Consider the following 15,106-nt stretch of genomic DNA (forward strand, 5'->3'; position numbering starts at 1 on the left):
TGGTGGAGCTTACAGCCTCACTGCACCTAGGAGACAAAGACGCTTAGATTCTCTGTTCCCATCAAATCATTCCATCTTCCACCCAACGTCCAGAATTTGGGACACAACCGAAATTGGACCGTCAGAAGAAAGACCGGCCACATAATTTTGTCTGCTCAGTGCAAAATGAAAACGTGGGGGTCCCTGGCTCAAAAAAATATGTGAATTTCAAGAGAGCTCTAGCAGAATATTAAACCAAGCGCCGAGGTCGCCTCAGCGAGTCCCACGTGGGTGAAGCCGGTCCTCCTTTAAGAAGCATAACTTTATCCGTTTTACAGAGGAGTGTCTCGGAAGGCTTCCTGGAAGAGGAGGCGAAATCAGAGCTCGACCCTCAACCTTGTTCTCCCCCGCCCCCCCCTCCTCGCGCAGCCTCAGAAGCTGAAGGTTAGAACAGGGAGGTTGGAACATCTGCCAAACTGTCACGTGGATGCATTCTCTATTTATAGACCATCCTTCCTCTCTCGCCGGACAGTCCAATGGTAGCCAGAGCTCGCCCGCAGGAGGGCGGAACCGGCTGCAGGACCGGGAGGAACAGACCAATGGCATTGGAGCAAGGGCGGACTTGTTTCATTGTGATGCGTAGGGAGGCGTGGTCAAGGCCCTGAGGCAGATTCACGGGGGGGCGTGGCGAGGCTGTCTTTAAGCAGAGTGAGTAGGTAGCTTCGAGCATGCGTCGTGTTGGGCGGCGCGGGTGCTCTGTCCAGCAACTTCGTCAGGATGGAACCCACCAATAGGCGGCGGTTGCTGTGTGGCCGGGGGCGTGGCCATGCAGATAAGGCACGGGTGGGCGGCCCAATGGGCGGGCGCCTATGCAGATGAGACGGTGACAGCCCGGCCAGCGGGCGGGCGGGCAGGCGGGCTGCTGGGGCGGGGAGGTGGGACCGGGAGAGGGGTGGCCGTGGGGCCCGGCCGGGCTGGGGCGGGGGGCCGCAGCCATGATCCGGGCCTTCTCGTTCCCGGTGAGCCCCGAACGGGGCCGGCTGCGGGGCTGGCTGGAGGGCAGCCTGGCCGGGCTCTGCGAGTTGCATTGGCTCCGAGAGAGGCAGGAGTACCGCGTGCAGCAGGCGCTGCGGCTGGCCCAGCCCGGAATGGGGGGCGCTGAGGCCGAGGACGAGGAGGACGCCGACGAGGACGAAGATGCGGCGGCGGCGCGCCGGGCCGCAGCGGCCCTAGAGGAGCAGCTGGTGAGGGGCCGCCTGTCCGTTCTTCCCTCCACCCTCGTCTGTATCTGTCTGTCTGTCTCGGTTGGATGCTCAGGCACACGTCGCGACGGGGCTCAGAGAGGGGGAAAGGACAGGGGTAGGGTTGGAGACCCCGGAGTCCAAGCGGCGGGCGGGACCTGGCCTCTCCGTCCCCAAATCGGGGGAGGGGGTACTGCATGGCCTCTGCTGGGGCCTCATGAGATGCATGGCTCCATCCTCTACACCCCTTCCCCAAAGAAAATCCTTCTGGGCGCCAAGTATGTGTCAAGACCGGATCTGAGTACTTTGCACGCGTTGTCTTTTTGCAGCTTGGGAGATAGGGGGTGGTAGTTCCCATTTTACAGAGAAAAAACTGAGGCTCAGAGAGAGGAAGTGACTCACCCAAGGTCACACAGTGGGGATTCAAACATGCCTCCCTCTGGGCCCGGCTACCAGGGAGGGTTCCATCTTCGCTGAGCCCTGGTGTGCTTGGAGATCTCCAGAGGGGGCGCGGTGGGGGGAGGGGACTTAGGGCCTCCAGAGGGAGGGATCACTGCTGGGAGTTAGCTCTGTCTCTGAGGCCCCCACCGGCATCAAGACCCATCCATGACACTTTTCTCTCTTTCCTACCTGGTCCCAGTCCTCCTTAACCCAAGAAGAGGCAGGTTAAGGCAGCAGGGTGATTTGACTTCTGGGGGCTCTAATGGGGGAAGATGAGCAGAGGTCTCCAAATTAGGGAAGCACCATTCCTCTCCTCCATACATCATTCCTTGAGTCCGGAGACCCCTTCCTGGTTGCCTGCACTCCTCCCTACCGCCACATCTCCGTGACTTTCTGTGTCTGCTTCCTTTTCTCAATCCTGTCTGTCTGTCTGTCTCCCGGTCTTCCCTCCTTGCATTTCTGCTGCTCTTCTCTCTCTCTTCCTGCCCCACGCCTCAGTCTCAGTCTCTCTCCTCCCCTCCCCCAGCCTACAGACCCTGGCTCCCCTTGCAGATCCCATCCTGAGCCTGTGGGTGGTCAGAGCTTCCCGTTTGGGGAAACCTGAGCCGAGGTTGGGGGGGGGGAGGGGGCTCTCCCTGTCGCTGACCTCGACTGCCCCCTCCCCAGATGGGAAGTGGGGAAAGCTGAAGCCAGACACAGGCCCTGCACGCCCAGCCCCTCCCCCGGCCTGGAGTGGGACCCTGCACATTCTTCTTGGAAGCAGAAACAGCTGTGGGAGGCCCCGCCCCCCTCCAAAAGTTAGACACGGGATTGTGGGGGACTTCACCAGCTCCCCCACCCCAAGATGCCTGGGTTTCCCAAGTGCCCCCATCCCACCAGGAGTCAGGGCACTGCCCCTCAGCCTCCCCATCTCTTTGCCCCTCATCTTACATTTCTCAGTCTCCCTCTTCCCTCCCCTGTCCCCCAAACCTCAGTCTTCCTGGCTGGCATAAGGTGGTAGTGGAGAGGCCAGTCCCCCCACAGTCACCAGGCAAAGCTCGTCCCAGCACCAGGGAGGAGGCGGTGGCAGGCGGGGAAGTGGGGGAGACAGCGGCACCAAGGGAGAGGCAGAGAAGCGCTAAATATAAACTCCTCTGAGTGCTGGGGTTCCTGGGTCCTTCTGAAGATGGGCCTCCTCTGTTCCCTGGGTCATCCTTGTGAGACTTACCCGGTATCTTCACCCAAAAATACACTGTCTTTGAAGCAAGAGAAGATAGAAGCCAGACTTGGTGACTTTCTAATAAGAATGATGGAGATACCAGGTAAAGACTGAGGTTACTGCAGAAAATAGAGGCATGAATTCTGGGTGGGGGTCAGGGGCTCCCTGGGTCCTGTTTGCTCCCAGGAAGAAAAAGGGTCACTTTTAACAAGGAGTTCTTAAGCGAGACTTGCAGAGGGCTTCCTACCAGAGCTTAAAGGGCTCTGGACACTGATAAGGGAATATAAGGAAATGGACAAAGATGCGGGGAAATTTGAGGTCTCCAGGAGCCCTGACTACACTCCTGTTAAGCCTCCCTCTGCTGGATGTCCTGCTTGTAGTAGGATTTGCACAAAAGGACCAATAAGGGGGCACTGTGGGGAGGCAGGGGGCAGAATTCAGGCCGAGGACCTCTGGTCTTCAGAGTCATCCTTTTTGCAGCTGGAAGGAATGAGGTCAGATTTATAAGATGGGGAATGTAGACTGGGGGACGATTTCAGGGGTGTCTAGACACTGAGGAGGAGGAGGCCATGGGGGAAGAGAGACTCCAGACTCTGTCTTCCTCAGCCCTCCTTATAGTGGAAGAAATGAGGCCTGCAGAATTTATCAAAACAAAACCAAAAAGCAAAGGGAAAAAGTATTTTACATCTATTTTTTAATTATGCAAGTAGTATTTTAATTACTCCTTGTTAGATATTCATAGCTTTCATGTAATAATGCCAGTTAGTATTTATTAGTACATAAAAGGAAGTGCTCCTTTAACTCAGGTAATCCTCCCAGCAGTCCTGTAAGAGATGGAGTCACAGGATGCCCATGTGATAGACAGAAACTGAGGCCCAGAGAGCCAAATCACCCACCCAGAGTCTCACAGTGGGGAGGTGGAGAGCTGCATTTGGCAACGTGATGCTAACTCATGCCTCCTTAAGCACTCCCCATCCCTCCCTTGACCCCCTGAGGTCCCCACCGTTGTCACCTTGGCTTGAGTCCCTCCAGACCTCTTCCTGAAAGGACTTCCTGCATCAGCTCAGCAGAAACAGTTTACATACCAAGAAAGAAATGTAGAGCTTGTAAAAAGCTTTGCTTTTTACAAATGCCAGTTTCTTGGGTGAGGTCCCAGTGACTGTGCCAGTGGTTCTCAAAGTGTGACCCCTTAACCAGCGGCACCACATCACATGGAACTTGTTAGAAATGCAAATTCTTGGTCTCAACTCCAGACTGGGATCAGAAGCTCTGGAACTGAGACTCAATAATTTTGGTTTTAACAACCCTTCCAGGTCTGCATGTAGGACAGTAGACCTGTAAAATTATATCACTTAGTGACATTGTAGCTGTCTTAGTTTGTTTAAGTACACTCTTTGAGGTTAGCACATGATGAAATCGCCTAATGATGAATTTCTTAGAATGTGCCCACATCATTAAGCAACACAAGACTGTAATTCTGACTCACTGTCATGCGTATATTCTGCATTTTTATCTTTCTGCTAATGCTTTATCATAGCGATGGTTCCACAAAGAAATTTGCCATGTTCCATCCTAACAGGTGTATAGTATTCCACTACACATGTGTCATTCATTCATTCATTCATTCATCAAATATTTCCTGGGCACCTGCTTTGTGCCCAACACTGCTAGGGTAGGTGCAGCCAACACAAATCTCTGCTGTCCTAGGGATGACGTCCTAGTGAGAGACACAATAAACAAGTGACACCCTGCTAGATGATTTTTAAGTCAAGAGGTCATTACTGCTGTGTAAAATATAAAAATAGAAAATAGAAATAGAAAAAGTAGAAGGGTGTCAGCGTGCAGAATGACAGGGGAGCTATTTCGGAAAGTGTCAGAGAAAGGATGCGGTAACCAAAGATGTGAATGAAGCCGGCGGGCCAGGGGGGTGGGGGAGGGGGGAGCCAGGCTGCCCTCCAGGACAGCAAGGAGGCCAGGAGGCTGGAGCCCAGGGATCAAGCTAGCGCCTCTGGGGACGTGGTAGGGGACAGGGGACAGGGGACGTACAGAGGTGGCTCCTCCATTTCTCTAACCACTCCTCCTTGTTGAGCGATTTGGCTGCTTTTGGGGTTCTGCTCAAAGCTGACTCCTCTGCATGCCCAGGGCAGCGCAAGCTCAACAATTTGTCGACTTTGCCCACATAAACAGGCCCAGATGGGGGCTTCAGATCTGGGGGAGGGAGGAGCCAGGGCCCAGAGAGTCCCGAGCTGGGAGGGGGCGGTGGCTGCGGACCGGCCGGTCTCTCTGCCCTAAATAGGCAGGGCTGGGCGCCTGCCCTCCCCCTCCCCCCTCCCCGCGCCCAGCCAGACAAGCCGCTTTTGTCTGAGGGTCAACCGCCAGCCGCCGGCTCCACAGCTCCACTCCTCAGCCCCTGTGAGCCTTCTTGGCTCTGGCCCGCCCCCTCTGAAACTGGGCTGCTTTGGGTGTCTTGGGGCCCCCACCCCTGAGAGGTCATGGTCACTGCCCTGGGAAGATTTTCTCCTTCATTTGCTCCTGGGAATAAGGAGCCCTGGACAGACGCTGGGGTGCGGAGGGGTGGGGGTGGGTTTCAGGGCAGGAGTGGAGCCCAGGGCACAGGAGGATGTGGTGCTGGGGCAAAAAAAAAAAAAAAAAAAAAATACAGGGATCACTGCTGTAGGACCATTAAGGTTAGACTTGGAAGGACTTCCCAGGATGCCCAGAGCCCGGCAGGGGTGGGGTCTGAGGGGAGAAACCTCAGAGGGTGTGAGGCTGAAGCAGGAAGGACCACACGACTTTCCACTGGTGACAAAGGGCAGTGAAGGGAGATGGGTGCACAGGAGACAGGGTCAAAACTGGAAGAAGGGACCACAGAGGGGGTTCAGTGGTAGAGCACCTGCCTGGCACCCATGAGGGCCTGGCTGCAATCCCCAGTACCACCCACCTACACAAAATAAGTAATAATAACATAAACAAAATTTTAAACAAGGAGAATACAGACCCATGGCTAAGGGATCTTCTGGGTCCTGGACACCACCTTTAGCACTGAACTGTCTTTATAGCAAGAAGACCTGGAGGTAGACTCAGAGAACATTCTTATGGGGTTCCCTTGTGAGCACAGATGGGAATCCTTGATGGACGGTGGGCAAGAGGGGGCCTCTGGGGCCTCACTGCACCCAGGAGGGACTAGATGGGGCTCCGCGAGGATGGGAGTTAGCCTCCGTCCCTAATGGACATGAGAGACAGAGACCTTAGAGGTTCTGGAGCCCAGGTACTGATTTTATGAAGTCAGAGCCTCATGGTCAAAGTGAACCTGTCTGTGTCCATGAGCTCATGGAACAGGGGACTCTATGGCAGCAGGTTGGGCCTTCTGACCGCCCTGCTTTCCCCATGCCCTCAGGAGGCCCTGCCTGGACTCATCTGGGACCTGGGCCAGCAGCTGGGAGACCTGAGCCTGGAGTCTGGGGGCCTGGAACAGGAGAGCGGGCGCAGCTCAGGTGAGCAGGGCTGGAGGGGTGGGGTCTGCCTGGACACCCCAGCCTTTCCCACGCTCCCCATCTCTCAGGCCCGCACTCTCTCGCTGCCGCACCTCCTCCTCTCCCACCCCTGCTTTCCCCACCCCACCTCCCTGATGGTCTTTTGGCTTCTCTTTGGAATCCAGGCTTCTATGAAGACCCCAGTTCCACAGGAGGTCCAGACTCACCACCCTCAACCTTCTGCGGGGACAGTGGCTTCTCTGGATCTGGCTCCTATGGACGCCTGGGTCCCTCTGAACCCCGAGGCATCTATGCTAGCGAGAGGCCCAAGTCCCTAGGTAAGGTGGGTGGGGTTGGGGACCTGAGGCCAGGGACAGGACATTAAGAGGCTCCTTTTGAGCATAAGCTTCCAAGTCACACCTGGACCCCAGTTCTGGCTGTGACCTTCCCTCTTCATGTGATTTTGAGCTTCTCTCTTCTTTCCGGATCTGTCTGTCCATTTGTGAAGGGGGAATAACAGTGTCCACCTGCTGGGCCTGTGTTGGGTACTCATGGGCCTCTGCCCTCCAGCCCTGGACCAGCCACTCGGTAGTCACTCTGAGACAGGAAACACTGTTGCTCATTTACACAAAGTCCATCTCTGAGCCCCTACTGTGTGCTCTCCTAGCACTTTCCTCGGGGTGAGGGACACAGCAATGAACTGGACAGGGAGCTCCCTGCCCTCGTGAATGGACATTGTAGTTGGAGAAATAGAGCATACACCAGATAAATAAGTAAAATACATAGGGCATTAGATAATGACTTGTGCTGTGACAATTCATAAACCAGGGGAAGGGACATCCCTTTGAGACTAGGGAAGCAGTTAGAATCAGAGAAAATATGGCTGAGGGGGGGTCTCACTGAGACTGTAAGAGTTGAGTGGCTTCCCTAAATAAGAGAGTGGGCCAAGCAGATGTCCAGGGGGTCTGGGAATATATATATATATATATATATATATATATATATATATATATATATATATATATTCTCTCTCTCTCTCTATATATATATATATATAGAGAGAGAGAGAGAGAGGAGAGAGTAGAGGCAGAGGCAGGACAAGTCATGCATGTCTTATTGATCTCTGAAGATTTTTTTCACCAACCGTAGACCAGGGAAGGGAGGAAGGCAGGTTTCATTGATGAGGTGAGGTGGAGATGGAGGGAGGTGGCCGGTCCCTTCAAGGTTGGATGAGAAAGGACTTTGAGAGTCTCCCCTGCCCCTTTTTTCCCCCTTCTTCCCCTAGGAGACGCCAGTCCCAGCGCTCCCGAGTCGGTGGGCGCGCGGGCCGCGGTGCCGCGGTCCTTCTCTGCGCCCTACCCGACGGCGGGGTCCGCGGGGCCGGAGGCCTGCTCCTCTGCGGAGCGCCGGGCCCGCGCGGGGCCCTTTCTGACGCCCAGTCCCCTGCACGCCGTGGCGCTGCGCAGCCCGCGGCCCTGCAGCCGTGCTCCTGCCAACTCGCCCGACCCGGTGGGCACCGGGCGGCCCCTGGACGGCTACATCTCGGCGCTCCTGCGCAGGCGCCGCCGCCGGGGGGCGGGCCAGCCCCGGACGAGTCCCGGGGGCGCGGACGGGGGTCCGCGGCGCCAGAACAGCGTGCGCCAGCGGCCGCCCGACGCGTCCCCGCCCCCCGGGGGCGCGCGGCCCGCGAGGGAGCCCTCGGTGGAGCGCGCCGGGGGCCGCGCCACCAGCCCCGCCGCCTTGAGTCGCGCCTGGGCCTCGCAGTGGGAGGCGGACGTGGCGCCCGAGCCCGCAGCGCCTCCGGCCGCCGCCTCGCCCCCCGACAGCCCGGCCGAGGGCCGCCTGGTGAAGGCGCAGTACATCCCTGGCGCGCAGGCCGCCACCCGCGGCCTCCCTGGCCGCGCGGCGCGCCGCAAGCCGCCGCCGTTAACCCGCGGCCGTAGCGTGGAGCAGTCCCCGCCCCGGGAGCGCCCTCGGGCCGCGGGCCGCCGCGGACGTGTGGCCGAGGCCTCGGGTCGCCGGGGCTCGCCCAGGGCGCGCAAGGCCGCGCGCTCCCAGTCCGAGACCAGCCTGCTGGGACGCGCCGCCGCCGCGCCGCCGGGCGCCCCCAAGTACCCCACGGCCGAGCGGGAGGAGCCCCGGCCGCCCAGGCCCCGCGGTGGCCGCGCGCCCACACTCGCGGCCCAGGCCGCCGGGTCCTGCCGCCGCTGGCGCTCCACGGCCGAGATCGACGCCGCCGACGGGCGCCGCGGGCGGCCCCGCGCCCCTTCAGCCCGCGGCCCCGGGCCAGGCCCGTCCCCGTCGGTCCCCCAGCGCCGTCTGCTCTACGGCTGCGCGGGCAGCGACTCGGAGTGCTCTGCCGGGCGCCTGGGCCCGCTCGCTCGCCGAGGGCCTCCGGGCGGCGTGGGCGGCGGCTACGGGGAGAGCGAGTCCAGCGCCAGCGAGGGCGAGTCGCCTGCCTTCAGCTCTGCCTCCAGCGACTCAGAGGGCAGCGGTGGCCTCGTGTGGCCGCAGCAGCTAGTGGCCGCCACCGCCGCCGCAGGGCCAGTGGGGGGTGCAGGTGGAGGGGCGCCGGCGGGCCCCGCCAAAGTCTTCGTGAAGATCAAGGCCTCCCATGCTCTGAAGAAGAAGATACTGCGTTTCCGTTCGGGTTCTCTCAAGGTCATGACAACGGTGTGAGTTTGGGGATCTGCTTGGGCTCCCCCTTTATGGCCTCTGCACCTCCACACTCCTGATCACTGGCCCTTCCATGCCCACCTTCCAAAGACCACCATTCTCTGTTTCCAAAGACCCTCTTCACTCCCTGCCATACGTAGTAGCAGTCCTGGTTAGAAAGGCTCCCCTCCCCGCCAGGGAGGAATGAGGGGAGGACCCTGATCCATCCATTCAGCCTTTGGCTTCCAAGCCCAGGAGCAAGAAAGTTCCCCTTTCGTGGGCCTCACTTTCCTCATCTGTGCAATAGGTGTCCCTGTTTGCAAGAGGGGTGATTCTGTTTGAATTTCCCCTTTTAGTGTAGAAGTATAGTCTGTTCCCTTCACTTCTCTCCCTGAACACTCTCATTTCTGTGCCCAGATTTGTCCCCTTCTCATTCACAAAGTGCCCCCTTCATGTCCCTGGATCCTTAGGCTGTCCCCTTGGCACCCAGGTCAGAGACACTGTGTCTGACTCAGGTGGTGCCTGCAGAGTGCCCTGGGAAGGGAAGGAGCACTGACTTCGGGGTTTTGAGGGTCAAGTAGGAGTTGGCGACACCTGGGAAGGACTCTTTCACCTCTATTCCTGGTCAATTATGGAGGATTGGGAGGTAAAGAGGGGAAGGAAGATGGTTTCTATCTCATGCCTCCACTGTGAGGGAGAGTGGGGGAAGCTGGATGACCCTCAGCTGTTCCAGTTTTTTTTTTCTTTTTTAAAAAATTAGTGTATTTATTATGACGATGGTGACTCCCCCATGCACAGGGGGGCCAGATTCTGTGTGTTTCTCTAACCTCTTTGTAAATAAATGCACAATGTTACATACTTGGTGGACTCTTTCTTTGTCTAAATAGGAGAAATGCTGCTTTTCCATTGGACTGTTTTTTTGGGGGGGGGTGAGGTGAGTACCAGGGATCGCATTCAGGGGCGCTCAACTACTGAGCCTTATCCCAGCCCTATATGTGTTTTGTTTAGAGACAGGGTCTCACTGAGTTGCTTAGAGCCTCGCTTTTTGCTGAGGCTGACTTTGATTTTCCTGCCTCAGCCTTTCAAGCTGCTGGGATCCAGGAGTGCCCCACCATGCCCAGCTGGATTAAGATTTATTGAGCAGTTTTCTGGCAATGTCCTGAACCAGATGGCAGATCCCAAATGGGGTTCAACATCATCTTCTAAACATTGGCTCTTTTTTGGAGGCGGATTGGGTTACTGGGGATTGAACTCCAGGCATTGGACCACTGAGCCACACCCCCAGCTCTTTTTATTTTTATTTAGAGACAGAGTCTTGCAAAGTTGCTTAGGGCATTGCTGAGTTTGCTGAGGTTGGCTTTGAACTGGAAATCCTGCCTCTGCCCCTACCCCCTGGGATTACAGGCATGCACTACCATACCTGCCTTAAACATTGGCTCTCTTATTTCATTGAACATTACGTTTTAGTTAGGTTGGGATATGAATATGATTTCATAAAAATGGGAACAGTACAAGAAAGGGACAAGTGCCCCCATTCCCTCTCAGAAGTCATAATCATAATCAGCAATTTGTTGCGTATACTTCCATGCTCTTTACATGTTTGCATACATGCAGGAATCTAAACAGCTGTGGTTGTGTGCAGTTACACACATGCCTAGAGTCATGTACACATGTATACATGCTGTTATGTGTATTTATAGTTGTACATATTAACCAGATGTGTGCAAATACATATAGTTATGTATATAATGTTATAGCACATATATTTACATATATTGGACTATCTGAATGTGGTGTTTTGTCTTTTTTGGGGGGGAAAGCCACCTTGGCCTGGAAATTTCCTTGTGGGAGAATTTAAATTAAGGATTGAATTTCTTTGGTAACCATCAAAGTCCTATAACTATAGGACTCTTTAGCATTTCTATTTCTTCCTGTGTCAGTTTTGTTAAGTCATATTCATCTAGATATTGGTCCATTTCATCTAAATTTAGGTAACAATTTTCCTGTGTTGTTAATATCAGCATGGAAAATTTCATTGTGGGATTCCCATTTTTATTTTGAGACAAGATTTTGCCCAGGCTGGCCTCAAATTTGTGATCCTCCTGCCTCAGCCTCCCAAGTCTCTGGGATTATTGGCATAAACCAGATTACCTATCATCATTTAAAAACTTTTAATTGTCACTCTTTTTGGTACTAGGGATTGAACCCAGGGCTGCTTTTACCACTGAGCTACATTCCAGTTTTATTTTTTATTTTAAGATAGGGTCTTGTTAAATTGCTGAGGGTCTTTGTTGAGCCTGGCCTCAAACTTGTGATCCTCCTGCAAATTGACCTGAGTCACTGGGATTACAGAAGTGTGCCTATCTTAATTGACACTTGAACTGACACACTTCCATTCACACTCTACAAAGATGTAGCTCAGTGATGAAACTCTTGCCCAGGATGTGCCTGGCCTAGGGTTCGACTCAGCACCACAAAACAGAAAACTGAATGAACGCTACCCCAACTGACCCTCCTTCCTTCCTTCCTTCCTTCCTCTCCCTCCTCCTCCTCCTTCTTCTTCTTTTTTTTTTTTTTTTACTTTTTGGTGCTGGAGATTGAACCCAGGGAATGGAGAATTCTAAGAATGTGCTCTACCATTGAACTATGCTCCCAGCCCTTCAACTGACATTACTACAGCAATTTTTGAAATGCCCATTTATTCTTTCATCAAACAACAGATGTTATTTTTTAAAATATCTTTAGTTTTAGATGGACACTATATATTTATTTTATTCATTTATTTTTATGCCGTGCTGAGGCTCAAACCCACTGCCTCACACATGCTGGGCAAGCTCTCCACCACTAAGCCACATCCCCAGCCCCCAGATGTTATTATTTTCATTTTGACAATCTTATGAGGGAAAACTGCTTTCTGTTTTTTTAAATATATATATATATTTTTTATTGTAGGTGGGCACAATACCTTTATGCTATTTATCTATTTTTATGTGATGCTGAGGATTGAACCCAGGGCTTCACATGTTCTAGGCAACTGGTCTACCACTGAGCCACAACCCCAGCCCCTGCTTTCTGTTTTAATTAACATGTCTTCCTATTTCCTTGAGGTGGCACATAGTTTTATTTGCTTATTGGCATTTGTATTTCCTCTTCTGTGAACTATCATACCCTTTGCCCAACAGTTATTTTATTTTTATTTTATTTTTTAAATTTTTAATATTTATTTATTTAGTTCTCAGCGGACACAACATCTTTGTTTGTACATGGTGCTGAGGATTGAACCCGGGCCGCACACATGCCAGACAAGCGCGCTACCGCTTGAGCCACAACCCCAACCTGATTTTTATTTTTTAAAAATTTGGTGTATTCTGGGTGTGGTGGCACATGTCTCTAATTCCAGCTACTCAGGAGGCTGAGGCAGGAGGAGTACAAGTTTGAGGCCAGCCTCAGCAACTTAGCAAGACCCTGAGCAACTTAGTGAGACCCTGTCTCAAAAACTAAAAAGGGATGGGGATATTTCTCAGTGGGCACCCCTGAGTTCTCAGTCCTCATTACTGGGGTATGGGGAAGATTTAAGTTCTCTCTCTCTCTCTCTTTCTCTCTCTCTCACTCACTCACACACACACACACAGAGTTTTTAGAAGAACCCAAATAGATAACAATTATTGAGCACTTATTACATTCTGGACTCTTCTTACCACTGCACATATTGACTAATTTAATCCTCACAACCAAATGACAGTAGCCCATTTTACACACAGAGAAACTGATGCACAGAGAGGTGTAGGTAACATCTGATAGTCATACATGGCAAATTTTAAAATTCATGTAGTGAAAAAATAAATTCAGGCATAATCTCCAAAGTCCATGTTCTTAACCACTGCTCTATGTAACTTGTTATATGCATCATCTCTAAAAAGATACACAAGGAACTGGTCACAAGGAGGGAAGCTTTGGGGGGGAGGATGTGACATAAGTGAATTCTCCAATTTGTTAAAGGTGATAAAGAATGGGGAAGAACTGAGCAGAGGTCTGAAACTGGGTAGGATTTGGGGAATTTACATAGAATGTTCAGAAATGGCTGTATTGAACATTTGAACAGAGAACTGAAGCAGGTAGGGAGTGAGGCTTATTGGTTTGTGTGTGTGTGTGTGTGTGTGTGTATGTGTGTGTGTGTTACTGGGGTGTGAATCCAGGGGTATTCTACCACTAAGCTACAGCCCCCCAACTCTTTAGTTTTTGAGACAGGGTCTCACCCAAATTGCTCAGGCTAGCCTTGAACATGAGATCCTCCTGCCTCAGCCTCCCCAGTAGCTGGAATTTCAGGCATGTGCATCTGCCCCCAGCAAGGTTTATGGATATCTTGGGAAAGAACATTCCAGAGAGAAGGAACAGCCAGTGCAAAGGCCCTGAGACAAAACTGTGCCCTGCATGTTGACAAAACAGCCCAGAGGCCAGTGTGGCTGGAACAGTGGGAGGGAAGGGGTGAGACCAGAGAGGTGGTAGGGATCTCCTGGGGCCATGCAGATAGCTTTGGTTTGGACTCCAAGTGAGGTGGAAGCCACAGGAGAATCTGAGAAGACAGACGTATTTTTTATTTTTTATTTATTTTTTGGGGGTGGTGGTGTTAAAAGTTCTATTGAGCTGCAATTCACATATCGTAAAATTCACCCATATCAATCATACAGCTCAGTGGTTTATAGTATATTCACAGATTTATACAAATATCACCACTGGCAACTTTAGAGCATTTCCATCCCCCACCCCAAAAAGAAAAACCTGCTTCCCTCAGTTGTCATCCCTCAGTCTCCCCAGCCTCTGAGAGGCAACCACGCTGGCCTTGTGTTCATTTGCCAGTTCTGGACATGCACATAACAGGAATCATACAGTGTGTGGCCTTTTGTGACAGGCTTCTTTCATTCTGCACGTTGGGTTCAACCTTCAGCCAGGTATCAGCATGTATCTATTAGCACTTCTTTTCTTTCTTTCTTTTTTTTTTTAATAGCCAAATGATCTTCCATTGAGTGGACGTACCACAGTTAGTTTGTCCATTCTTTAGCTAATGGACAACTTGAGTTTTTTCCACTTTGGGGCTATGAATAATGCTGCAATGAACATTTGCATGCGTATTTTATGTGGACATATTTTCCTTTCTCTTGGATCCATACCTAGCTGTGGAGTCGCTGGCAACTCCAGGTTTAACTTTTTGAGGAACCTCCAAGCTCTCCTAGAGTGACTGCACCCTATTTTACTTTCCTGCCAGAGTGTGAGGTTCAGATTTCCCCACGTACTGTCTAACACTTGCTGTCACTTATAGAAGGCCACGGTCTTAAACAGCGTCCTCCGGGCTGTGCTGGAGGAAACAAAGAGCCGCAGAGACAGAAGCCAGGAACCCAAGGAGGAGGCCACTGTAACAGTCAAGTGGAAGGGTATGGTGGCTGGGCCCAGAGGAGGCAAGTGACTGGATTCTGGAGACACTTTAAGATGGCCTAGATTTGCTGCAAAATCAGTCGTGGAATGTGAGAGAAGGGAGTCAAGGGTGACCCCAAAGATTTACCATCCACTGAGATGGTTAAGCCTGAGGTAGCAGAGAGTCTGGTAAGAGGAATCTACAAATCTATGGATTTGTAGATCGGTAGGATGCCTTTATTGCATCTATTTTTATGTACTGCCGCCTCACACGTGCTAGGCAAGCGCTCCACCACTGAGCTACAACCCCAACCCCAGGGGCTCAGTTTTTGATGCCTTAAGACTAGACATCCAGGTGGAGACATAATCAACAGGTGATTGGGCACTTGATCCTAGAATTCAGTGTTGCCGTTCATTGATGGTTTCTTCAATAATTAAAGCCGGAAGTGAAGTCAAATTCAGGGTCTCAGTTTCCTCCTCCAAAAGATGGGGACAATATAGGATGTCTCTGGTGAATCTTGTGCCGCTCAGGGCATGAACTAAGGCTATCCGCAGGGTGAAAAGAGCTGTGCTCAGAAATGGAGGTCACTTCGCTTCCCGCGCCAGCCTCTGGCCTCGGTTGCAGGAGGGGGGCAGCATGGAGAGACTGGGTCGTCACCCTGCTTTTCCTGGCTCTAAGCTGGGCTTCCTCCTTGGGGACTGCTCAGGCC

General features: G+C 52.8%; 1 protein-coding gene across 1 annotated transcript; it reads left to right on the plus strand.

Annotated features, from left to right (window-relative positions):
• Nucleotides 1-900: 900 nt before the first annotated feature.
• Nucleotides 901-9,845, plus strand: Dact3 (dishevelled binding antagonist of beta catenin 3). The gene is made up of 4 exons (XM_021734099.3): nucleotides 901-1,223; nucleotides 6,257-6,353; nucleotides 6,518-6,670; nucleotides 7,618-9,845. Exons 1-4 carry the CDS (start codon nucleotides 975-977, stop codon nucleotides 9,009-9,011), a joined length of 1,893 nt encoding a protein of 630 aa, XP_021589774.3. The 5' UTR covers nucleotides 901-974; the 3' UTR covers nucleotides 9,012-9,845.
• The last annotated feature ends 5,261 nt before the right edge of the window (nucleotides 9,846-15,106 follow it).

Source organism: Ictidomys tridecemlineatus, chromosome 15 (assembly GCF_052094955.1).
Source record: "Ictidomys tridecemlineatus isolate mIctTri1 chromosome 15, mIctTri1.hap1, whole genome shotgun sequence".
NCBI lineage: Eukaryota > Metazoa > Chordata > Mammalia > Rodentia > Sciuridae > Ictidomys > Ictidomys tridecemlineatus.

What these genes read in the sequence shown, in the direction of transcription:
- Dact3 (XM_021734099.3), top strand. Translation starts at nt 975, where the DNA reads ATGATCCGGGCCTTCTCGTTCCCGGTGAGCCCCGAACGGGGCCGGCTG. An exon ending in CGGCCCTAGAGGAGCAGCTG is followed by an intron (nt 1,224 to 6,256) that starts GTGAGGGGCCGC and finishes CCATGCCCTCAG; the next exon opens with GAGGCCCTGCCTGGACTCAT. An exon ending in CGAGAGGCCCAAGTCCCTAG is followed by an intron (nt 6,671 to 7,617) that starts GTAAGGTGGGTG and finishes TTCTTCCCCTAG; the next exon opens with GAGACGCCAGTCCCAGCGCT.